Below are 25,000 nucleotides of genomic sequence, written 5' to 3' on the forward strand. Positions count from 1 at the left end.
AATGTACGTTCTGTGTTACTTCCCGCGAGAAAACAGATGGTGTGAGCTTGCTAGCAATATCACCACACATTTAAGAGAATGTGAAATGGCCTCTTGCGGTGGAAAACTGTATTTTTTCCATCTTCTACAGCTCACGCGCGAATTATACGAGATGTCTGTGCTTCGCTACGATTCCCTATCAAACTGCTGGGACTCTTTGCCCTATAGAGAAGAAAGATACCTCAAACAAATATTTGCGAGAAATGATAGGGAGATATATGCTTTGGTGACGGATGCTTGCTGCGAATGTGAGAATTTAAGCTGTATTTGTTGTCGAGCGATTCGTGGCGAACCGCCGAATAGCAGACGAAAGAAGCTAATGTCGCACCTAACGAAGTACATACCCGAGTCAAACTCGTGGGTGGACGTTACTTCGTTTGATTTCGGTTTACGAGAAGGGATTTGTGTCGTAACAAAGGGAAACGTAATTTATTTCATCGGCGGTGGTGTCTTGATGCAGAGAATGGACAAGAGTTTACGAGACACTGAAAGATACGACTTGGCGACAAATCGGTGGGACAAGGTTGCTGATATACAAGAAGACAGAATGTTTGCTTGCGGTGCTGCGTGTCACGATAAAATCTTCGTTGTCGGTGGCATTAACCGACAGGGAGGAATGGTAACGAAGACGTGCGAGGTCTACGACGAACATACGAACGAGTGGCACTTCATCGCCAGCTTGATTTCTAGGCCAGCTGTGTTAAGTAGTATTGTTTGCGTTGATGACAAGCTCTACATTGTTGGTGGGTGTTGTGACCTGGATGGCAACCAGACGGGAAAACTGCAATGCTATGATCCTCTGGTAAACGAATGGACCGAAGACATACAAATTCCTGTTGGTCGCAAGGGATCGAAAAATTCCTTGAGGTATTATTCCAACGCTTGCTCGCTGAGAGTGTACAGAGAATTTGTTGACAATCTGGACAATTCATCGACCAGGCGTCACGGTGGATTGTGTGACAAACTAAAATGCTTGATCATGTAACGCCAATGTTTACTTTTTATCCCAAGAGACAATAGGAAGCTTAAAGGGGCACTGTCACGCTAAATTTGCTGTTTTTAGGGCAAAACTGGGTAAAATTCTAAATTAGTAATTTATCTCACATGTGCAACATCCCTGACAACCCACTAAGAAGATATGAAATGTATTTATGGTACAAAGAGCTATTCGTATTTAATATTTTGTGGACTTTCTGAAGACATCGTCTCCAAACTTGAAAAAAACTGGCCATTTTTTTCAAGCTTCAATCCATTTCCATTCTCTCCATCCTTGGGTGCAAACAACAAAGAATAGCTTCAGTGCACTTTCAATGGTTACTAGCAACAAATTGACTACAGCATCATTTTTTGGTCCTCGTAGATGCAAAGACGTCTTTTAGTGTTTTGAAGTTTGACTAAAATAGCGTGACAATGCCCCTTTAAACTCGGCGTCCATTGAACTTTAAGTTGCCCTTAAGGTAATTTCTTGGCAAGGGTTTGCTCAGAGTTTAACTCCAGATTAACTCTCCGTTTTGTGGTCACACAGCAATATATTTCCCCAGGAGAGACAAACGTTGCCTGATTTCAAGCCAAGGGGGACAAGGTAAAGGTCTGCAAATTATGGGATTAGAAACTATTGATCCACATATTTAGAAAGTGCACACCAACCTTTACAAAATCCTCACGTTTGGTGTTAAGAGACCCAATATTATTAAGCGAGATACAGCCATTTAAAAACGTCAAAATTTACAAAGAAATGTATGTCCATCGATCAAAACAAACAATTAGGCCAATGCAGACCAGTTGCCTCATTTGGTGGAGCGTTCGGAAGGTCGCAGGTTCAAATCCCGTCCCGACCAACCGTAGGGTATTCATCAAAACGGAGGAAAAGGTTTCATGTACAAATGGCTAAATTTTCAAGTATAATAAACTGTCGCTCCACTCTGGGAGGTAAAGAGTTTGCATGTCAATCCCAAAGAATAGCAACAGAATTTCCGGTTTTGCATTCTGGTTTATTCTCTCCACTCTCTATTTTCGCAGCAGTTCATTTTTTTTTTTTTGGGGGGGGGGGGGGGGCGGGGGGTTATTTGTAAAATTAAAACAATGGATATCCAGTTCACTGAAGCATGATATAGTGATATAGTCCCAAGGGTATTTTTATGGAAATCCCCCAAAACGTATTGCATTATGGGATGGGGGAATATTCAATCAAAAATTCGCCGACTTGGCATTGACTTCTCTACTTCAAAGGCAAAAACATACAGACGGAGGGGGGTGACCGACTGCTGAACACGGATAGCAAAGTACTGTCTTCCCATTGCATAACTTCCAGGTGATCTGATGACGTAATTTGGAAGACTGGGAAGAAAAATCTTAACGCCGTATCCCACAACCGCGTGCGGCCTTATGTGTTGTTTCCAACTCAAACAGATCATTACGTGTCTACCACATTTCCTGTTATTACTGAATAACCCTTCAAGTAGACCCGACAAGATCTAACCTCGCCTCTGCCATGTTGAATTCGAAAATAAGGCCGCGCGCGGTTGTGATACGGCGTTAAAATTATTCTCCCCAGTCCTCCGAATTACGTCACCACATCACCTTGGTTACTGCTGTGTAACCGAAAACCAAGAGTTTGTCAAACTACAAAGCAAACTCGACCCAAAGGCGATGGTTTGATCGGGACTCCAGTGTAAATATAACATTTTACCAGGCTTCGGTTGTTCAAAAGGTGGATAACGGTATCCACCGGATAAATACTAGCAAAACCAAACAATTGCGCCGCTGAGTGAACGTGCTGTATACAAATACAGCAAAATCTGCGTAACAAATTTAAGGGAACAATAGACTTGAGCAGTCTCGACAATTATTCACAAACGTAAAGCATATCAGAAGTGGGTGTTTGCGGTGAGGCAATCGTCAACGTTCTCCGAATCCGAAATTAATAACTGCTTTGATGAACAAGCCTAATAACTAACGAGGACAAAAGGTAACTCACTGAAATGTTTATGAGAACAACTTTGGGATGCAATTCATGCTCTTCCTCTTCGGCAGCTAGGAGCTGAATAATCTCCTTTGCCAATCACCTCCAAGTTAACAACAAAAACACATTCCAAAAAACAACCATTCACTTCTGTCGTGAAATAAATGTCGACACAATTTGGACCTGTATAGGCAACGCTAAAAATTAATATTCTCGCATATTGTAGCCTGTGCAAAATTAATGTTAGAATTATTGTGAGACTTGCAAAGTCCAGAAGTCTGGTATTGCCTTTTATTGAGGAATAGAACAAATATAAATTTTGACAACGTATATACAATCTATCATATCATGCCATTGTGAATTGATAATAAATTGTCTATTATACAGAATAAATTGTTGAGAAAAAAAACTGTCACTAAGGAATAACAAAACGCGCACAATGAAAAATATCCAGGAAAACCAGTAAGGATTTTAAAGGATATTCACTACCTATGGCTTCACAATGGTCAGGTCGAGTTAAAAATGGTTGGTCTTCACCGGTGACGTAAGCATAGGCGCAAGCCACATATGCAAACTCAGCAGCGGCTTTTTCAGTAATCAGGAGCAGGTCGTTTCGCCCGATACCTTAATAACACAACCAAGATCATACAAAACTTATCAATTTACGAGTTACATTTGATTACAAAAATCAGCGATATTACACGACGTTTCGAAGTCACCTTGACTTCATTTTCAAGTGATAAATGTAATGGCCGTTTCAAGTGGTTGTATATGACGTCATTTTTTGGTTTTATCAACGGAGTTGATAATGAAAATTAACCACCGTACAGGGATGATAAATGCTAACCCTTTCGAGCGTAAGACCTTCGTCAGAGCGAATGGATTCGCTCAGACGAAGGGCTAACGCTCGAAACGTCAGCTTTTATTATCCCTGTACGGTGGTCAACTTACATTATCAACTCCGTTGATAAAACCCAAAAAATTCGTGTTTTTCTTCCCCACCGACGCAGCACCACAGTCTCTTTAGAAACTACTTCCTTTAGTCCTTTCTTTATAACGCCAGCCAACGAATTAGTGTGCGCGCGATTAAATGTTCTTAACAAATACTTTCGCGCGAATAGACCAATTCGGCTAACTCAATGTTGTACCCAATTCAAATCTTTTGGGAATAAAACGTTTTGTTCCAAGCATTTCCATTTCATTTAAATGACAGTGCTTTCATAGTCATGCAAATTCAACACACAAAGAATCTTAACCCCGAGAGATATGAATTGGGTACAACACTGAGTTAGCCGAATTGGTCTATGGAGTCTGATTGTGTGTTATAAACGTCGTGTAATATCGCTGATTTATTTCAAAGAGTTTTTACCTCGTAATTTACGAGTTGCTTTAAAAAAACATTTTCCCCCTTTCTCGCTTAATGCCTACGCGGTTTATTCTAATTTCATTCGTGGACTGATGGCGCACGTTTTGCATGTCAAACGAGTAGAAAAAGTAATCGCAAACATGAACATCTCGATTCTCTTCGACGACGTTGTTCTCTATGTCCTTATTAGGGAGCTTAAGATCTACGACGACGACGTCGACGAAAACGCCACAAAACAATGATATCATTGGTTAAAAGAGCATAAATAATCGTGCTGCACGTGCAGCACGGATTTTAGCTCATATTTTTGCGGTTCTCTGCGTTACCACGACGTGAAATCACTAAATTTGAGGTTTTGACGACAACGTGAGCATGCAACAGAGAATCTTTCATTCTCTACTTTCAGTCTGAAACCGCTCGTACCAATTTATTTTTAGGATACTTCGCTCACATTGTACAACGTGAACGAGATGGAATAATCGCGAAAGACTTTTACAAGAGTACAAGTTCTATTTTGAGGTGACGTTTTCGTCGACGTCGCCGTCGTAGATCTTAAGGTCCCTATTAGCAAAAAGGGTTACAGAGCGGGAGTTGCCCAGCCCGACTCTCGGAATTACTTCATCTGTAGATGAAAAAGAAACGAAAGTGTGTTCCCCATGACATTCGTGTGGCCGAAAATAGACGCAACTGATTACAAGAAATTACGAGAGGCTTTCCGCCCGAACATCATCAAAAATGCCATACCGTGCTCGGATGGTTTCATATGCTGATTCAGAAACAACACAACACAATTAGTGGCCCGCTATTCTGCAGTTACCCCGTTAAGGGAAACCGACCTCCGTTTTTATCAATAGAGAGCTTTAGATTCTAGGACGAAAACGACTACGAGTACGAAATTTTCTCATAGAAACAACAGTGAGCGCGCGCAAACCAGCGTCATTTTGGCGGGAAAAACGTGATACCGTCGTCATTTTAGTACGAGATTGTCGTCGTGTCAAAACAAGTCAACAACAGGGTAGCAGTTTCGGCATTTTTCGATCGGCAAAAAGGCCCAGGTAACAGCAATAAGAATAACTGAGGAGCCTATTTTGCTAACAAAGAAAAAGATTAATCCTGCGGGTTATAAATTTTCGAAGTATATTTTCGCTAAAAACTGCCAGTCAAAACTCGTACTCGTTCTCGCCCTAGAATCTAAAGGTCCCTAATAACTACAAAAAATCCTAGACTTATACCATACTGTCTCTGCCTATTTTCTTTTGATATGGCTTGTTGTGCAATATACTTTTGATACAGCCTGGTTACAGGCAGTAGATGTTGTTGTCACCAAACATTTATCATTAGACGCTATATTGGAAGCGCGTGAGACAGGTCGGGGTAACAAAACGAGGGGGTGTGGGACGGGAAGGAGAGGGAGAGAAAAACCCGTCTGCCCGATCACCTGCCTTTTCTCGGTGGCTGCGTCCATTGGTGGACTCTCCCTCTTTCTCCCCTGCCCCCACCCCCTCATTTTTGTCACCCGACTCTAACGTATCGCACATGCTTCCGATATAGCGTCCAGTGATTCGTATTAGGCTTATTTAGCAACAGAACGGAAACTTCAGTGGCGACGGCGCGCGCAGAAGAATACCAATGAGAATTCAGAATAGAGCAGAATCCACTCTTTTCTTCTCTATTCTGAATTCTCAATGATATTTTTGCCGAGCGGCACGTCGCCACTGACGGTCCCGTTCTGTTGCTAAATAAGCCTATTTCGCGATAACAACATCATCTACCGCCTGGGAGCAGGCTACTTGTAATATTTAATGCTATTGAATGCTTATGTTCATGATTTCGAGGGCTCTGTCATGGGTCTTTTGAAGCCTGGGGCCTGTTTCTCGGAAGTCCCGAAACTTTACGGGCTATTTTCGGGTGTTACCATTCTCTATTTTCGAATTCCCCATAATACACTTAGTTTGCCCCCCAAATCTTGCATAAACTATTGTTTTCAAATGCTCTTGGGGACACTGCATATTCCCAAGAGCATTTGAAAACAATGGTTTATGCAAAATTTGGGGGGCAAACAAAGTGTCTTATGGGGAATTCGAAAATAGAGAATTCCCTTTTTATCTCAAGAACCTACAAGGTTTAAGTCTTCACACTTCACAGTCATTTTTCTTTTTGTTACCTTGAAAACATGTTAAAGGATCGGCTTTCTAAACCAAGCGGTTGGCAGTTTCACAAATGGTTTTTCTGGCCCGAAAAGTGTGCGGGACTTTCGCGAAACGGGCCCCTGGAGCCCGTTTCTGGAAAGTCCCGAAAACTCTTCGGGCACGACAAGCCACTGATTTACGAAACTGCAACCCAGTTGTTTTCACAAGCAGGTATTAAATGTGTTTCAAGACAAAACGATTGTGAAGTTTGATGCCTGAAAACCTCTGGCTTCTCAAGATACAGACTGGGAAATCTGTGATACCCGAAAAAAGCCCGCAAGGTTTCGGCACTTCCGATAACTACGCCCCCGCCGGTTTCTCGAAAGTCCCGCAAAGCTTCGTGGGTGTCACAATTCCCTCTGTATCTTAACAAGGTACTAGCCTAAGGGTTTTGAGTCCTCAATTTTCATAACTATTTGGCTAGTATCTTGAAAACATACTAAAATACCAGCGTTTAAAACAAGTGGATGGCAGGGTCAAAAATGGCTATTCGGGCCCGAAAGTTATCGGGACTATCGAGAAACGGGTCTCTGATCCTCACAAGCGTCGCAAGAATATGCATATCGCAAAATCCGCGAAGAGCGCCCAAAATAGAAACTTTATTATATCTCTCAGATAGTACGAGCGCCGTGATTCGCTAAATTAGCGGGCCGTATTCTACAGAACGGCAAGCTGTACAGCCCACTAAATTTAAAATTTCGATAAAACAGTCTCTAGCAAGTTTTTCATGTCGTTTCTGTTACATAAACTTGTAAAATTGTTTGAATCTTGCAAGCAACTATTTCAAACAGCCAAGAAGATTTAGTTTTTCGGATTTTGACACGGCAATCTTTGTGGCAGTTGAACCTTTCGCTTGACTTCGACTCACGGTTTCCTTGCCCACGCGCCGGATTAACCTCAGAGATATAATAAATATCTTACTATCCTCGTTTTTTTCCCGGTGATTTATGGCCCGCCGTGTGCCATCATTTGAACGGGGTTAACCAATCGTTGGTCACACACGGTTCAACATTTTCTGATCGAAACATGTTGCGAAATGTTGAGCCACGTCTCACAAGCTTAACGCACGAAATGTCATTCATATATTGATTTGACACTGGATTGGCAGCAAAGCACAAAGTTGTACAGTGCCTGCCTTAACCTACTGTGTTTCTGTAGGTTCCGTCGGTGTCATTTAGCATTCATTTACGCTTCACCCAAACATCCAAGGTGTGGAGCTTTAGCCATGGCACAAGAAGAACAGAGAGGACCGCCTGGCACTCTGACGTTTCCACCCTAGAGAAGGACAAAAATGTCCAATAAGAATTGAAATGAAATCATGGCACAAACACACTCGGGAAGCACTCGTGCACACTCGGAAAACACTCGAGCACCTTCGGACTGTTAAAGAACAGACGCTCTTTTTTCCAAATCTTCGGTGGTGATTTCGAAGACAAAGCTGAGCGTTAACTATTAGTAAACTTTTCTGCCAAAAATAAAGTATCAATTTATATCTCTTAAACGAATTTTAAGAAAATTTGTAGACAAGAGCAAGAGTATTAAGATCTCTGACCTTTTCGGCAGCAAAGCACAACAAAAATTGCTTGAGAAATCCACTTGTAAATACGCCAAAACAGAGCACATTTTGATAGAGAGAATATTTGAAAATCACACATTGAAACTAAGGAAATGAAATAATTTTCGAAGTGAAAGTTCATTGCAGTTGTGAAACAACCAACCAGGGCCCGGTTGTTAGAAAGCCGATTAACTTAACAGAGGATTAGCATAAACGTTTGTTTCACGTTTTCAACTTTTTGGTAATAGTTTCTTTTGCCTATTTTTGTATCTCCAGATTGACTTCTTTTAATGCGTTGAACAGCAATTGGGAGTAGAGAAATTATCTCCTCGATTAATTTTTAATCTGCGATTAGCGCTAATCGGCTTTTGACAACCGCGCCCAGATGTTTAAAAGAGTACGTGACCACGCTACAGAACCACCTTTTCTCTGTCAATGATGTATGAAGCCATCTTGGAGTTGGGCATATCATGGAACTGCAGAGTCGCTCAAGTTATTTCAGGACGGCACGACCCTTTGTACTCTAGCTGTGACTAACCCTTTGACTCCCAGGAGTGATCAGCATGTAAATTCTCCCAACAATTTCAATGAAATGTCAGTCAGACAGGTATTGAGAATGTAGATAATTATCAGCTTAACAACCGTGATCTTCATACAACACCAAATTTTCATGACTACCCAACAAAGAAAATCTATGGTTTTCGGAAGTCTTGCTATGGCCACTAGTTCAAGTTGCTCCGAGAAGTCTATGGTTGAGCCCGCCACTCGATCAACTGGTTTGTCTCCCTCCAGTTGTCATTTTTCACTCCCTTGTGTTTGTTGTACTGTATTTATTTATTTATTTGAACTGAATAGCTTCTCCAACAACTCAAGGTAAGTGGTCAAATGAGTGCCCATTTAATTTATTACAACTGATTCCGGTAATACATTTTACGGTTGCATACTTAACAATTAGACACGTAGCCCGCAAGGGCTACGGGTCAATAGCCCAAGAGGCGAAGCCAAATGGGCTATTGACCCGTGGCCCTTGAGGGCATAGTACTTCTGGCATAGTACTCACTAAAGTGATAGTTTCCTTCAGGACAGCAATGTGAGGCGACAGCGAGACGTCTATTTCAACCCCGCAATCAATGCAGACAGCAGACTGTGAAGTAGAAGGGAATAGCGTGTTCAATAAAAACGACAAAACAGCGCTTGTTTATAGGTGGGATACGAAGGCCCATAGGATAAATGTATAATCTGGTCTTACTCTGTGAGACTTCTCTTGAGACAACGGCCTCAGACCTGGCCTAGTGCCGGGTGCAGTGTTGGGAGTCAAGTTCCATTTCCCGTCATATGTAGGTTGTGCTCAAAATAAGAAGCCTAGAATTGAAGCTATATCGGACATTCCTACCCAATATTTAACAAAACAAGTAAAGAGAAGGGTATAGATGGTTTTCAATCACGTGATGAGACGGCCATGTTTGTGTACAAAACAATAGCAAATTATGGCACATGTTTTGCATTATAATAGAGTCAAATTCCCAAAAGACTTTTTCCTCTATTGTTCTGTAAACCAACATGGCTGCTATGACGTCAGGTGAAAACCATCTATAGACCCCTTTCATAATGACGGGTCAACTAAAATATTCTTTTGTTTTAATGCTAATAAGCCTTACTAGCCTCGCTACGACGAGCAAATGTCATAAGCATTTTTGCTTCAAAGTGAGGGCAGTAGGTCTAATTAACATAAAGAAAAGGATGTGAAAGTGGTATCCATTTATGAAAGTGGTTTATGAAATAACGAAAGAGAGTTTTGTGTGTCGATAAAGGACTCGTTGGATTCAGGAACCCATCACCGGGAGCCTCCATTCAGACTATATCCTTGAGTCAACCTTTGTCCGTATCTTTTTATTTTTAGAATAATTTGTGACAGGAACGCGATCAATGGTGAGTGACTGCTTGTGACGTTTTACAATAACTTTGTTCTGATTGGACGGGATAATGCATTCGCGGGAAATCGAACGACTAAAAATAAAAAGATACGGGCAAAGGTTGTCTCCAAGGGTTTATATGGGAGATTGAGGCTCCGGGTGATGGGCTCCAGTTGGATTATATTATACAAGAATGTACCTGAGGCAAATCTGTTGGTGGCATCGCTTTAACGAAGTATTCCTGTTAGAACAGAAAAGACTATAATCACGACTGCCATCATATACGACGACGCAACCCAGTCGCCACCCAATTCATGTATACTGTCTACAATGGTAACTAAAGCGTGTTAATGTAGAGTGTCTAGATTTTCATTTCATTACGTTAGGGGTTTGACTATTACCGTCAATTTGGGACACTTTGCGCTTGATAAGGATTATGGGAAATTGAATATCTATTTTTAATATCCCAATGCCTGAACTCGCTGGACTCGAACCTGGGAGTGTTCGATCAATAACCCTTTCACTTAACCAAACTGCCACACTAGACGAATACCTAGGGTACTAACTACCTTAGACTAGTGGACTAACTGAACCACTAGACTACCACGTCGCTTACTGCCAGAAAATTATTATTTTTTAATATGTCAACATTTTTTTTCCTTCCGAATGCCGCTGTAAACGTGTATTATCACACGCTAAGAAAATGTCGGTTACCAAACCTCCAGAAAAAGATGACCATTGTAAAATCAAGCACTAGACTTAACCACCGTTCAGTAATGATTTTGTATACCAACTAATGTTGGTAAATAATCGGTACAATTATCAGCCAGTTGAGCTTTTACATAGAGACTAATTAGTTTAGGTAAATAATCGGCACATTTTTAGTCTATTGATCTTTAGTGGTTAAGTGGATTAAAACAGTTCCTTCAAAGTGGGTGCTCCGGGTTCAAATCCTGTCGGGGAATGCAACTTTTCATTTTTTTTTCTGCTGGAACCCTCAAGAGCACCAGCGATCATAATGAAATGAAAATCTGGACACTCTACATTAACAGGCTTCAGTTAGCATTGTAGACTGTATACATTATTAGTCGGGAGATTTGGTTGGACGATAATGTCGATTACGACGATGATGACGAATACGACGACGATGATGACGATTACGACGCCGAAGACGAAGATGATAATGAAAATACTAATTACTGCATAAAGAATTGATGCAAGGAAGGGATCAAGGTTGGACTTGTAGTGCAATTGCCTTATTAAGGAGCGCGAATTACCTAACGAGCGTGGGACACTTCACTGACCCGCCATGTTGGATTGAGGACGGGAATGGAAGGCACCCACCCCATTAGTGGTCTTCTAAGAACAATGACAACTTCGCCTTAAACGTACTCTGTTCATTCGCGATTATCCCAAGTCATTCGAAATGGTTTGAACGGTGTGAATGTTTAAAAAGAAAATCGGAAATTTATCATTAGGTGCACATGACCTGCACATGATCAGAAACGGTGCGCCTTCTCCTGGCGAGAAGACAAGCGAGAGAGAGCGAAGGTTTCCAATCCTTGCCAGAGTTTTCTTTGTATCTTGTGTGGGAGCATTCCATTTACTATAAATACAGAAAGTTCGTGGGCCTACGGGATCACTTGGTGACATCTATACAAAAGTATCAAGAATTCATGTTATCACGCAGGATTTTAAGTCGCATACCATTCTACAAGCGAGTAAGCGCAGTATGGTCCCATTAAGCTGAAGGCACTTCTTGGCGCGACTCACAGCGACGTAAAGCAAATTCTTCTCGTCGTCGGGTTGCCTATCTATGTAAGTATGCAAAGGAAGAGAAAAAAATGAGTTACATTTAGGCTTATTAAGATTCACATGTTTATTGTCAAGATTTGCTCTAGGACGAGGCCACTGCTTTTGAATATCCTTGCGAAAATCAAAAGAGTTTGTGATAAAATTAAGCGATAAGAAGTCACGTGACGACGTTTCGACCTCCCCGAGGTCATTTTCAAGTGTGGATAACAATTACAAGATTAGCATGAATATATTACTAATAGTTGAAATGTCGGTAAGAATCAAAACAAATTCTTCTTTACTATTTCTCAATCACCTTGCATATTTTATTACATTTTAACATTCGAGTGCCACTACGACGAAAATTTTTGGTTTTCTTTTCGAATTTTTTCAACGCCAATTAAGTCAATATGTTCAAAATAATACAATGCATTTAAATTTGGAACGATAGAAGCGAGATAAGTCGGGAAATAGCCAGCCAAAAATTGCTAAAAATCTGTCCGCCATTACTCGGACGGCATTGGAGAAGCCTGCGATTATTTTGTAAGCGGTCTTCACGCAAGACTTGGCTTGTGACGTCATACGCGCATCGCTTCGTGGGCTTTTGACAAAGTGAACAAGTCGATCAAGGAGTAATGTATATAATATAAGCAAAAAGCAACTCGGCGAACTCTCACATCTCATAGACGGCATGGAAAATTACCCGCGTTTATTTTGAGCGTTGCGCATATGACGTCAGACCCCAGGCGATCCAGCTAGACCCAACCCTTTTCCTCGCTCACGCTCGAGTAATGGCGGCCAGCGAAAACCGAAAAACTACGTTAGAATAATCATACTTTCCGTGGGAATTTTGAGATAAAAATTGGCAAGATACCTATTTAGTACGTCTATTTTCAAAATCTAAAGAAAACAGGACATGCAAAATTTTCAGTGGCTTTTTAACCACAATTGCTTGCAATCTGGTTGGCTAATTTACCATTGTCGATAGGAGTCTAGACAAAGCTTCTCCTGTCAGCGCTGGAGCGCTCATTTTGGGAAATAAACCAATCATATTACGAGAAAGTTATAGACAACGCTTGTGTTATGATCTTGGTCACACTATGAAATAAACGTTTTCTTTGACGTTGAATATTGTCACAGTTGTAAAAAACAAATCGAATGTGGTTCAGCGTTGGCTGCACTCTTATCGACCACGATATTCGTCATCACAGAGGTCAAAATTTGTTGCGGACTCACGAGGCGCATTTTGACTACTGTGATGACGAATATCGTTGTCGAAAAAAGTACAGACAACGTGGAACCACATTCGATTCTTGTATTTTTTACACACACTTGAAAATGACCTCGGAGAGGTCGAAACGTGGTCGCGTATTTTAATTACAAAGTCTATTTCTAAGAAACTTCTGACTAAGTTTTCAACCCCAAAAGACCATTTCATAGTTGAGCCAGAGTAACCTACAATCTCGCACAAAACCTGTTGAGACAAAAGAACATTTTTGGTACTCCAACAAGTTATTCAAATGTACCGCTTCAAGTTTGCCCTATTACTCCAAGGCTAAAACGTCGGTGACTTACCCAGTGGAATATGTCCAGTGTCCGATCCAGGTAGAAAGTCATCTGTGACTCGAACTGTGTCAAACTCGAGTCCTTTCGCTTTGTGAGCGGTAGAAAATATGATATCTATAAATGGAGTAAATCAAAAAATACTTTAAATCAGTATTTTGAAAAGCCAGGGCTTGAACCGAGTAACATGGCAAGGAAAAGTAAAGAGCCCCCAAATTCTTGCGCGGTGGCATTTTTAAGGTAATTGTAAAGATAGAGTCACTTTATTTTTCAACGGTAGTGCCGTCAACTCTGAGGCTGGTATCAGTAGAAGCCGACAGTGCGCCGTTTTGCTTCTCACCCTCTGCGGGTGCTCCGTTTTATGGGTATTTCAAGCTATCGCTACACGGATCAGAACTAAGGAAGTCGGAACAGACGTTGAGGTCACCGAGAATCGAACTGGGGACCTCTTGCTCCAAACGCCACGCACAAACCAACTGAGCTGCCCCTGCTCCTTTTAAAGCTCAGTTTAAATTAAAGAGAAAGCAGCCGTGTTTAAAAAATGGGGTTCTTTCACGAACACAACAGTATTCTTCCAGACACAAGCTTTACATCAGCGGACAAACATGATCGCAGATTAAACCTCTTGCAGCGAGCTCTGGCTTGGACCCTTTTTTACAACCTCGTCCCGAAGAGAGACCCTGGGTATGAGGTTGCCTTTTTCACACATTACATTTCGAAGATCTTTTTTTGCCAGGCAAAAGACAGGGCAGGTCAACATCTCAGTATAATAGGCCATGATCAATCTCCTGACGAGTAAAGAACAAGAGAGAACGAAGGGAAACGGAAAAGCACTTCAACCGAGAGCGACGAAGCCTCCGTAACCCATGATATGGCAGACGATTTCGAGAAAGAAGACAGGATAGATTCTAAACCGATTGTAACAGCTGGATGTTATCGAGAGCTGTCTGATTAAGGTTCAAGTCTTAGTAACTTCAGAAAGAGGGTAGTTAGGGTGGTTTGTAGCAGATGTATAAACTGGAGAGAGCTGGATCGAGGAGAAAATGACATCAAAGAACCCCCTAGTTTAAGAGTGCAATGCATATGTAAGCAGCTGAATTAATATGCAGCACTGGAGTTTCTGGCTTTCAGACTTATAAACTCGTGTTTCGCATATATAATAAGCTGCGTTTATATGCTGAAAATTTAAGCTAGAGAGTAAATGACGTCACTTTTCCCTAGATCCAACCCTCTCAGGTCCAATCGGATAGTTTGGAACGTGAGTAATGGCGGACCGTGAAATCCAAAACTTACACTTAAAATAAACAACCTTTGAATAAAAATCAAAGCTCAACATTTTGCCAGTCAAGTGTTGAGCAATCACACTTTCAAGTTCTCAAGTAAAAAAAGGAGCTGATTTTTTCATCATAGTAGCACTTTGAGCTTTCCAACAAAAAAAAAAAAAAAGGTCACGACTGATACTTAATTGCTGCATGATTGTCACCTGCGTGCTGTTGGTTTCCAACAGCTTTGGATTTTATCTTCTCGATTCTCCGTTCTAACATAACGTGATGTGTCTCGACAATCTGCCAAAAGAGAGAAATCAAAATACTTACAACTATCACAAGGTTTTCGCGGGACAACGAATTAATCTCAGGTAGTTGGTTTCTCAAGTGGACTAAGAATAAATTATATTAGAGACTCCCTCCGGGTTTTTCAGATCAAACTTACAATATATAATTACTGCTGTAAAACTTCATAAAAACGGTAATTCCAAGAGCCTATTCACATGCGCACGGTTAGCCGGGCTGGGGCCCGTTTCTCGAGAGTCCCGAAACTTTACGGACCATTTTCGGGTGCCACAATTTCCTTTGTATCTCAAGAACGGAGAGGATTTAAGTCATCAAACTTCACAGTCATTTTTCTATTTTTCTTTTTATTACCTTTAAAACATGTTAAAAGATCGACTTTCCAAAACGAGCGGTTGGCAGTTTCACAAATGGCTTTTCGGGCCCGACAAGTTTTCGGGACTTTCGAGAAACAGGTCATAGTTAAGGGGGGGGGGGGGGGTTCTTAACTACCAAACGGTTGCTATGGTCCCCATCAAATAGTCATTTCTCGAATCCCTTTCATTCTACAGTAATCCTTTTCTTTGCCAATAGACCAATTTGGCTGACTCAATGTTGTACCAATTCAAATCCTTTGGGAATAAAACGTTTTGTTCCAAGTATTACCATATCATTTAAATGTGAATGCTACATTATCATGCAAATGCAATACACAAAATATCTTAACCCCCTAGAGATTTGAATTAGGTCCAACATTGAGTTAGCCGAATTGGTTTATTGTGTTCTATTTCTATTCTGGTACTTGTAGTCAAATGGCGTCATCCTGCAAATGTCCTATTCTTTCGATTTATTATGCGCAACTACTTTGCGAACCCGTGCGAAGCGAAAACAAAAGATTGTGCACTGTCACGGTCAATTAAACATCGATTGCGAGAATAACGTTCTCACTTTTGAAAGTTTTAAGGTTTCATAATCGGTGCCTCGATTAACTATGATCAGACAGATGACAAGACTGTGTTTTACCCTGATTTTTCCAAGCAGTTCCGGGTCAGGGGCCGCCTTGGCATACTTCTTCAATTCCGCAAAGGAAGCAAATTTCCTGATTAACAAATCCTTGATGCCTAAAAACCCTAAATTTTACACGTAAAGGAAAAAAGCTTGGTGCACTGCCTAAAATGTCGTGATTTAGTCAATCTTTGATTACTTATAGGGAAGATATCTGTTTTAAAACATTGCTTTTCAAATGTGCCAACCACAGGAACAAAGACTCTTTGTATCGACAGCCAATGAGGCTATGGCCGGCACATTCATGACAATAGCTGACATCAACGATATCTTCCCCGTTGATATAGACTTAAAGTGCTACTATGATCAAAAAATAGTTCTTTTTTTCAATGGATTTCAAAACAATGTTAACTAAACAGTAAGCGACCCAAGTTTTTAGCCATGATTTCAGAAAGACACCTGTTTACTTTCACGAGGATTTTCCTATTTAAAGGTCAGCCTTACACCTTATACCAAAAGGCCCGCCATTTTAGGATTTTTTTGTTTCCTTGCAAATTGGCCCTTTTGGCCTCGCTTTCAAACGTAAAATTTAAAAGTATATCTAGCCTTGAAAAAGGCCAAAATGGCCAATTTGCAATCAAAGAATGGCCGCCACTTTGGAATAAGGTGTATTACTAACTTTAAAATCTTGAGAGAGCTTAATTGAGGAGAAAATGACGTCAATGACTTACTACTTCAAGAATGCAATGCGTGTGTACGCGACTGAATTAATATGCAGCACGGGAGTTTCGGACTTTCACACTTTTAACCTCCTGTTTTGCATATATAAAAATACCATAGTTGTAGTCATACCTGACATTTGCAAGGCCCTTGGCAATCCCAAGCGCCGCTTCCGCGACTCTTTTAAAGCACTCATTTGCATTCGTAAGCCATTTATGCTGAAGAAGGTTATAGTATTTTAACCGAAACGGTCATAAAAAAGCTTTTTAGTCAGTGACAACAAATGTTTTTAATTCGTATTTTGAATATATAAAAAGCTGCATTTTAAGGGAGTGAGAACATGACGTCAGTTTTCCCTAAATCCAACCTTCTGGGCCCAGTTGGTCTGTTTGGCGGACCAAGAAATCCAAAAACGTACGCTCAAAGATAAAAATCAAAGCTAAGTTTTTTTTCCAGCCAGGTGTTAAGCAAACACACTTTCAAAATCTGAAGTAAAAAAGCAAGTGATTTTTGGTCATAGTAGCACTTTAAAGAAGCTAACAGTCTGTAAAAGAATCGGTTTTTTTGCTTTCAAATATTCTGGGCATCGCCATCTTGATTAATTGTGACGTATTATGACCTGACACCAGGCCTTTCATCTGCAACAGCAAGGCAACCGTAATACGTCACAGCTATTCAAGATGGCTGTGCCCGTGAAAATGAAAACACAAATCGAACACAAACAACTGATTCCGAAATTTATCTGAATATAAACTCTTTCTTTACGGGAAAAATAATAAAGAACTCAAACAAGTTATCTTTTGTTGGAGTAGACGTTTCCTGTAAAGTTGAAGTTTAATATTTTTTTTTTAGGTTTACTTGAGAAATAAACTAGACTAGCATTTAAGTAAAAAAAAAATAGGCTGGATTTTTGGACACAAGTAATGTTGCTGTCGAGAAAGAGAAAGTGGAGGCAAACAGTAAGGAAAGACTTTTAGGACGCTTGGTCAAAACTGGTGTGCATTAAAGTGGGTCCATTTCCAGGCAAATCTGAAGAACCAATGAGGTCAACACGAATAGAATTTGTACGATCCACGGACAATACAAAGATCACTTGACACTGAAAGGAAACGTCCACTCAGACCGATGGGACCACACTCTTTCCTGGGACCTCTGTAGCATGTTTGTGCAAATATTGTAACAACTTTTGAGTTCAATTATTTGTAAAGAATGAAATTCCTACCTTTATTTGATCCAGAAACAAACAATTTATGAATATCCGATATACGGTCTAAGGCAAGGCTTTTTATACCCTGAAAAATGAGGAAGCCTCAATGAATGAATGAATGAATGAATGAGCGAGCGAGCGAGCGAGTGAGTGAGTGAGTGAGTGAGTGAGTGAGTGAGTGAGTGAGTGAATGAACGAACGAATGAATTAATTAATGAACGAACGAGTAAATGAGTGAATGAAAAAGAAAGAAAAGAAGAAATATTAAAAAGAATCAATAAATCAATTAATAGCGGCGCTCCGTGCGCCAAAGGCGCGGACGCGGAGAACCATTGGTAAGAAAATATGGTAACCCATCTGTGCGAGAAAATTTGGTCTTGTGACCGTAAGACAGTGCGCACGTCCACCCATCCACGTATGCCAATGTGAACGCTGTGGTGTAACCCACATTTTTTGGCGGGAACAGCTTTAATATTGGACATCCACGCTATGGTTAATTGACACCTGTCAAAACAGGGTATCCGCTAACCAGTATCATGGGACTAAATCGCGGGCCTACGATTAAAGCTCATCGAGGTCAGCTGTATTCGAAGTTAAGCTCTGACCATGTACTGGTTTTCGATTGGATCGCAGGCCCAAGCCAGGTTACCTTATTGAGAGAGTAAATAACACGGGACCTCCGCTTTAGGCTTGGCTAAATCTATATGTTAGAGAAGCAGTAAAGAATAAGAGGAAGAAAAAGAAGTGAAAGGAAACAATCGACTGAAGATAATAGCCCTATTTAACGCCACTTACAAATTTACATGATACAGGCATTTAAAAATGCGGTACGTTAGGACCTCGCTTTTTCCTCCCCAGCAGTCAAACCATGAGAACTGAATTGCTAATATATAGATTCAGCCAAGCTCCCGGGTTATTTATTCTTACAACGAATGAACCTGAATTGAGCCTGCGATCCAATCGAGACCCAGTACCTCATCAGCGGTCAACTAAAAAAAACAACAGCTGACCTTGAAGAGCTCTAAACTTTAGCCCGCGATATGGTCACGTGACACTGGTCACATTGGCAAATATGGAGGAGTGGACGTCAGGCGGAAGAGTGGACGTACGGGCGGTCGCACGATGACCAAAACCAATTTTTTTCGCAGATGGGTTACCGTACTTCTTTACTCATGGTGCTCCGGGCGCGCGGATCTCCGCTATTAATGCAGTTCCAGGCAGCCAGTTACTGTACGTTTCATAGTTTCCACATTCACTAGGGAAAAAACAAAACAAAAAAACCAACCATAGTACGACTTACCCCGACGAAACCAACTTTGGTGTCGTTCTTGGCGCAGCACACGTTGACAGCCTCATTAAACAACGTGTAATTACAACGTGTGATCACACACACCTGGCCGCGGGTTTTCCCATGAACAGAACCTAGAGTTTGATTAACACGAAAGTTAAAAATTTGAATGGATTGACTTTATTCGTAATCTAACGGTTGGAAGAAAACGGACATCTCATGGAGGCTAACACCTGGATCGAGAAGAAAACTAAAACGTCAGCCTCCACTCTATGCTAGCTCCAGTTCAAAAGTGAGAACACATGGTGGCTGATTCACGCTAAAAAAGATCCCATATATGGCATCCGGTGTTCAAAATACAAACAAAATACGGATAAGCTATAACAATAACCCTAACCCTAAAAGAAAAAAGAAATCAGCCGTGTCTGTGGAAAACGATAAATGGAAAGGTTAAAGTCTACATTAGGGAGTTTAAGACCTGCAACGTGACGGTCACGAAAACGTCAAGTAAAATTGCAAGTTCAGGTTTATTAATCTTTTTCGTCACTATGTCGGCTTGTCTAACTTCTAAAAACTAGTGTAACTTTCCAGGAACTGAATTAGGAGGTGCGGTGTTGAAAATTCTGAAGTTGCTTCCTTTGCAGTGACGATCATTCTCATGACACTACCGTTCCGCGCTTCAAATATTTGATACCGTATAAATCTCTTCATTTTTTATTTGCTGGAACTGATGGACAGGAGGAAAAGAGCCACTGCCCTGTGTCGAAACTTGTTTTGATTAAACCGTCATCCACGATTTTGAACGGCGCTGTTCAAAACAAACACTCCCTGTTATGAGTGGCCTGAACCTGCTGTGCCTTGCGCATTTCCTTACAGTAATTCCGCTGTCATCAAGGGAGCCCGCACAGTTGTGCGAAACCACGTTGGTGGATCGGTCGCTGAGCTCTGAAGACCGTGGCACATGCCCAACACAGCGAGTCTTGTTCAAGAGCTGAGACCTCATTCCCTCCTGCTTATTAGCCCAGAAAATCAAAAGGCAAAGTGGCCTCTACGAGGAGGGAATCTATAGGCAAACAGAAAGTCACCTGTTCTTGCTCCTCCAACAAGGGTCTTATCTCGGATGCCTTTTAGTACATCAAGCACACAAGAGGCGACATGTGCTATCTCCGGACCAAACCTAAAAGACTACAAGAAGAAAGAAAGAACATTCAAATGCTGTGGGTAGATGAGCAATATTTATCACAGAAAGACGGCTACCAATGGGAGGAGGAAAAAGGCAAAAGAACAAACAAAACAAAACAAAACAAATCAAAACACACACACAAAAAAAACAAACAAACAAACAAACATATGACGACTCGTTCACTTATATCAGAACTTCACACAACGAGGTACATGGCGAATAGGCCTTTTGCAACTAACGCTCACATGGTACAAAATCCGCCATGCTGGAGGGCAAGCTCATCATTATTCCCCCACTGGGACATTAAAACAAAGGCAAGTCAAGCTTGTCTGGTTCAGGTCTCTTTGTTTTAATGTCCCAGTGCAAGAATAATAATAAGCCTGCCCTTCAGCATGGCGGATTTTGTACCATGTGATCGTTTGTTGCAAAAGGCCTATTAGGTCACAAGTACCCTGCTCCGTCAATAACCTATTAATTAACAAAAGGCAACTTTATTAATAGGATTACTTTAGAGTACGGTTGTCGAAACTAGTTTCTTTGCAGAATTAGGGGACACTTATGGCGTCTATCCCTTTTATTTATTTTCCACAGGAAGGGAATGAAAGGTCAGGGGACACTTTATAAGGCTTATCCAAATCGGAGAGCATCACTTTTCATGCTTCCATGGACATACCTGAATTTAATAGGCATGGAGCACGTTTGTAAAGCTAAATGCACTAATAAGACCTGATTGTAAAGGGCGTCCTTGCAGTTCTTTAAATTAAAGGCAACGCTGTAGGAAAATTATAAAGCAAGTGGCTTCTAACGACACCTTAATGTCGCAGGCACAATTGTGATTGCACGGTTGCATCTACAACTGTGACGAACAAAACAGTTGTATTGACATTTTAATTAATCAAATAACCAATTGGACATTTGCATGATGACGTCATTTGACTACAAGTACCAGAATCCTTCAGGTTTCGGTGTCTCATGTTAATTAGAGCTATTGTTATTGTTACCCCACTGGGAATACAAAATTTAAATATGAAAAGAAAAACAAACTGGATTGTGGTAGTTGTAGTCAAATGACGCCATCGTGAAAATTGGCTATTGGTGGGAATAAAAAAAGGATGGTGCCAAAGAAAGGACATTTTAGGATTCAGTTGAAAGATTCTCCTTAATCGATGTCATAGGAAACATATAGAGAACATCAAGGAGAAAACGAGTTTCGATATTGACGACACTGACCTGAGTGAGGTAGAAAGTATGAGTGCTCTGTACTTCCTGAAGAGTGTTTACTGCTCCACGGAAAGAGTAAATTTGTTGATGGGGGTCGCCGACAAGAATCTTGGCGCACCTTTGATTAAGGAGGATGTCTGCGGCAGCTACAAACAAGAAGTACGAAGTCCTAGATTGCTTCTAGGTTTAATCCTTGGATATAATTTTTGGGACTTTTCAATTTTCTTTTTTCCTCTTTAGCCCGCCTTGAATAGCCCTCGCTAATTGCGGAAAAAAGTCTGTAACTTAGAATTTTTTTAGATCTCATAAAGTAATGTTGAACAAATTTCCTCAAATAAAACTGGCATGTGTAGTTGACGCAAAATAACAGGTAATGATGAGCATTTCAAAGATGCGTAAAAAAAAAACATTAAAATGAAGATGCAAAATATCAAATATACAAAAAGTTATATAGATTCGTACCTCCAAGAGGCCATGAAATTGCCCGAAACGGAAAATACCACAATATTCTTTGTTTGTCCACATAAATTTGGCATAAGCATTGTTTCCAGTTTCTCTTGGGACTTACAATGGTCCCAGGAGAAAACAAAAACAATGCTTATTCACTACTTGCACAAATCCCATAATACACCACTTTTACCCCCAAAAATCTGCATAGGCATTGTTTTCGTCTCATGTCCCAGGAGAAATTGCAAACAATGGTTATGCAAAAGTTTTGGGGGGTAATAGAGGTGTATTGTGGGATTGTGCAAGTTGTGAATTAAAAATGTGGGTGGACAAACAAAGAGTATTATGGTATTTTCCGTTTCGGTCAATATCCTCAACATAAAATGCTTCCTTTCTACTGATCGACGTGGATCACATGCGAATTACACAATATATATGCCACATACTTGCACTGCGGAAATGAAATAGTCATGGCAGTTATGAGCGCTACTTTGGCCACAGTGCAACGAAAGCGTGAAAGAGTCCGGATATAACGGGATTCAAACCCCATAATTCTACGTTTGACCAGTGCCGTGCTCTACCCATTGATCTATTACGCAAACTGGGGGCTAGTCACTTTGTGACGTTTTACCGGGGTTCCTGAGATCGTATGTTCGATTGTCTTCCTTTGCAGCTGTCATTTCGCCTGTTCCTAAGCAACTAGTGCAAATTAAGGACAGTGCCTACTATTGTTATTGTGCATACCTTCTACGCATCTCGAGGTACTCGGGCTTCCCAGGAGTGGTGCTTTTTCATGCAGGGATATTTTTGCGCGGTTTAAAACTATGCAGAGAAAGCAGAACTTAGCAAGTGCTCTATGTATTCAAAAAAACATTGGGGGTAACGATGCATTTTTGAGAGATAATTAAGCTTCAATTTGAGAAAGAACGCCAAAAGCTTTTTACAAATATTATTCATCAACTATCTTTAAAAAATGCGTGGTTACCCCCAATGTTCTTTTTGGATTTCAATAACACTTATTAAGATCTACATTTCCCGTATAATCATAAACCGGGGCAAGGATACCTTTGAATTAGTAGGCACCGTCCTTAACAGGGTGGGATATGACGGGGATTTATGAGCGCGATTTTATCTCCGCAAAATCGTAGGGTTTCGAACCATACACAAATTAAATACGGCTCTGATTTGACACCCATTATCCCACGATCGTCCGGGTGAGTGTAGTCCTGAGAAGGACTGTTTGAGATGACAGTGACTGACGTTTCGACAACCTGAGCGGAAGTCTTCTTCGGAGTCAAGTGATTTGTGTAACGTCAGTAGATACAATAAGATTGCATAAAAGAGGAAAAATGTGACCAAACATTTGACTTTGTAAACGGGACTGCTTCCCTCTTTTCAGGCGGATCTGTGCGTCTTTAAACCTCCAATTTCATTGGGCCCTCCAATGACGCGCCTGTATTGTCTTGGGTTAAGTTCCATTGAATTATTTCTTTGCCTTTTGTTTCAGCAACCAATCGTGTGAGGTGTTGCAATTTTTTTCGGCCCCTACCGGCACACAGACTGCGCATGCTTGTACAACCTTGTCTAGAGTAACTTACCTGGTGTACAATCTTGTGCTTCATCAATCACCAAACAATCGAACGAGTTCAAAACTGGTCTGGAAAGTTGATAAATCTTGAGATAACCTAAAGAGATTTATAATACATCCAACCATTTTGTCAAAGAACAAACAACTGAAAGACATGGAAAAGTAACCACTTTAATAGAGTCTCCAGGTTACATACACCGAATGCAAAAATGACCGCCATCAAAGTTAATCCTTTCTCTTATAATATATAATGAGTGCAAATCAGCCTGATGTGCCTGTCGTAGTTTTACAGTTTCACCTGTAGACCATCCCTGTGTTCATGTATAGGGTCTGTGTGGCTAGTTTATTGTAATACAGGAACACGTACGATCACAAATGTTATAGAGTTGGTTTTCAATTGAGTAGCGAAAGTAATTAGTGAATTACTTTGGTTTTGCATTACTTCACTCAGTGATTGGTTCAAAGTTCTCGCGCCACTTTTTCAACCAATCAAAAGTGAAACCAAAACCAATCGTGACTCGCGCGTGCACATTTTCCCGGGCTTTGTGTCGGCTACGTGTAATTACTTCGAGTTTTGATTGGTTTACTGGATTGCCTCCGTCCTTTTTGATTGGCCAAAGTTATTACTTTGGTTTTGGTTTGACGACACTCATTTGAAAACCGCTCTTACTGCTGTAACCAATTAAATCCAATTGCAATGTTGTGACGTAATATTGTAAGGACTATAACTGCTTAGTTAAAATTTCCAGCTAATTGCGAGGATCACTTCTCCCTTACGTCCATAACCTGCACTTCAAATACATACATTCATTTAATACTTATAAATTATTCAACACATTGTGACAGTGTACAAATATGGTCGTAACGCGCTCAATATTCGTCGTACGTACTCAACGTATTTCTGCGATATAGGTAATTTTGTGTGTCGCGGAGAAAAATGGTAGTTTTCCCAGCTTTTCTCCTGCTCAATCTTGCGGAATATCGCCTGATTTTAGCCAACTCGGTCTACGGCGTCGTCGGCTAAGTATCAAGCGATATTCCGCGCCATTTCGCAGGATAATTGTCAAATGTACGAAGTGTATGCATGATTTCAGACAGGTTTCAAAGTAAGACTAGAGAATGAAAAGTTCACAACACGTGCTCGCGTTGTCGTGAAAACCTCAACTTAAGTTATTTCGCATCGTTGTTATGCAGAGACTGAGATTACCACAAAAATATGTGAACGGTTTTTTTCCCTCTTTTAACCAATGATATTATTGTTTTGTTGTGTTGTCGTTGCCGTAGCAGTCACCGGTATCACCCAATTTATTTATTTTTTACCTTTTAGAAGAAAAGTTTAATGGTAAACGTCGATAAAATTATTCAAAATATTCCTCGGATTCCACGTCCCTGATGTTTTGTTTGGCGCAAGTA

General features: G+C 40.8%; 2 protein-coding genes across 2 annotated transcripts in view; one reads left to right on the forward strand and one right to left on the reverse strand.

Annotated features, from left to right (window-relative positions):
* Window positions 1–3,338, forward strand: part of LOC138058327 (kelch-like protein 2) — a 4,628-nt gene extending 1,290 nt beyond the window's left edge. Inside the window, exon 1 of the mRNA XM_068904274.1 lies at window positions 1–3,338. This exon is cut by the window's left edge and continues 1,290 nt beyond it. Within this exon, the coding sequence (XP_068760375.1) occupies window positions 1–1,024 (1,024 nt within the window). The 3' untranslated portion in view covers window positions 1,025–3,338.
* Window positions 3,339–4,224: 886 nt separating this feature from the next.
* LOC138058328 (F-box DNA helicase 1-like) overlaps window positions 4,225–25,000 on the reverse strand; it is a 42,969-nt gene continuing 22,193 nt past the window's right edge. Inside the window, exons 11-22 of the mRNA XM_068904275.1 lie at window positions 23,598–23,684; window positions 21,562–21,698; window positions 20,234–20,333; window positions 19,161–19,282; window positions 17,876–17,945; window positions 15,952–16,058; window positions 14,865–14,946; window positions 13,394–13,498; window positions 11,732–11,838; window positions 10,224–10,265; window positions 9,172–9,255; window positions 4,225–7,831 (exon numbers count right to left, since the gene is read on the reverse strand). Of these exons, the coding sequence (XP_068760376.1) occupies window positions 7,742–7,831; window positions 9,172–9,255; window positions 10,224–10,265; window positions 11,732–11,838; window positions 13,394–13,498; window positions 14,865–14,946; window positions 15,952–16,058; window positions 17,876–17,945; window positions 19,161–19,282; window positions 20,234–20,333; window positions 21,562–21,698; window positions 23,598–23,684 (1,133 nt within the window). The 3' untranslated portion in view covers window positions 4,225–7,741. The remainder of the gene's footprint in view (window positions 7,832–9,171; window positions 9,256–10,223; window positions 10,266–11,731; window positions 11,839–13,393; window positions 13,499–14,864; window positions 14,947–15,951; window positions 16,059–17,875; window positions 17,946–19,160; window positions 19,283–20,233; window positions 20,334–21,561; window positions 21,699–23,597; window positions 23,685–25,000) is intronic.

The sequence above is a fragment of the Montipora capricornis genome, chromosome 7 (assembly GCF_036669925.1).
Source record: "Montipora capricornis isolate CH-2021 chromosome 7, ASM3666992v2, whole genome shotgun sequence".
NCBI lineage: Eukaryota > Metazoa > Cnidaria > Anthozoa > Scleractinia > Acroporidae > Montipora > Montipora capricornis.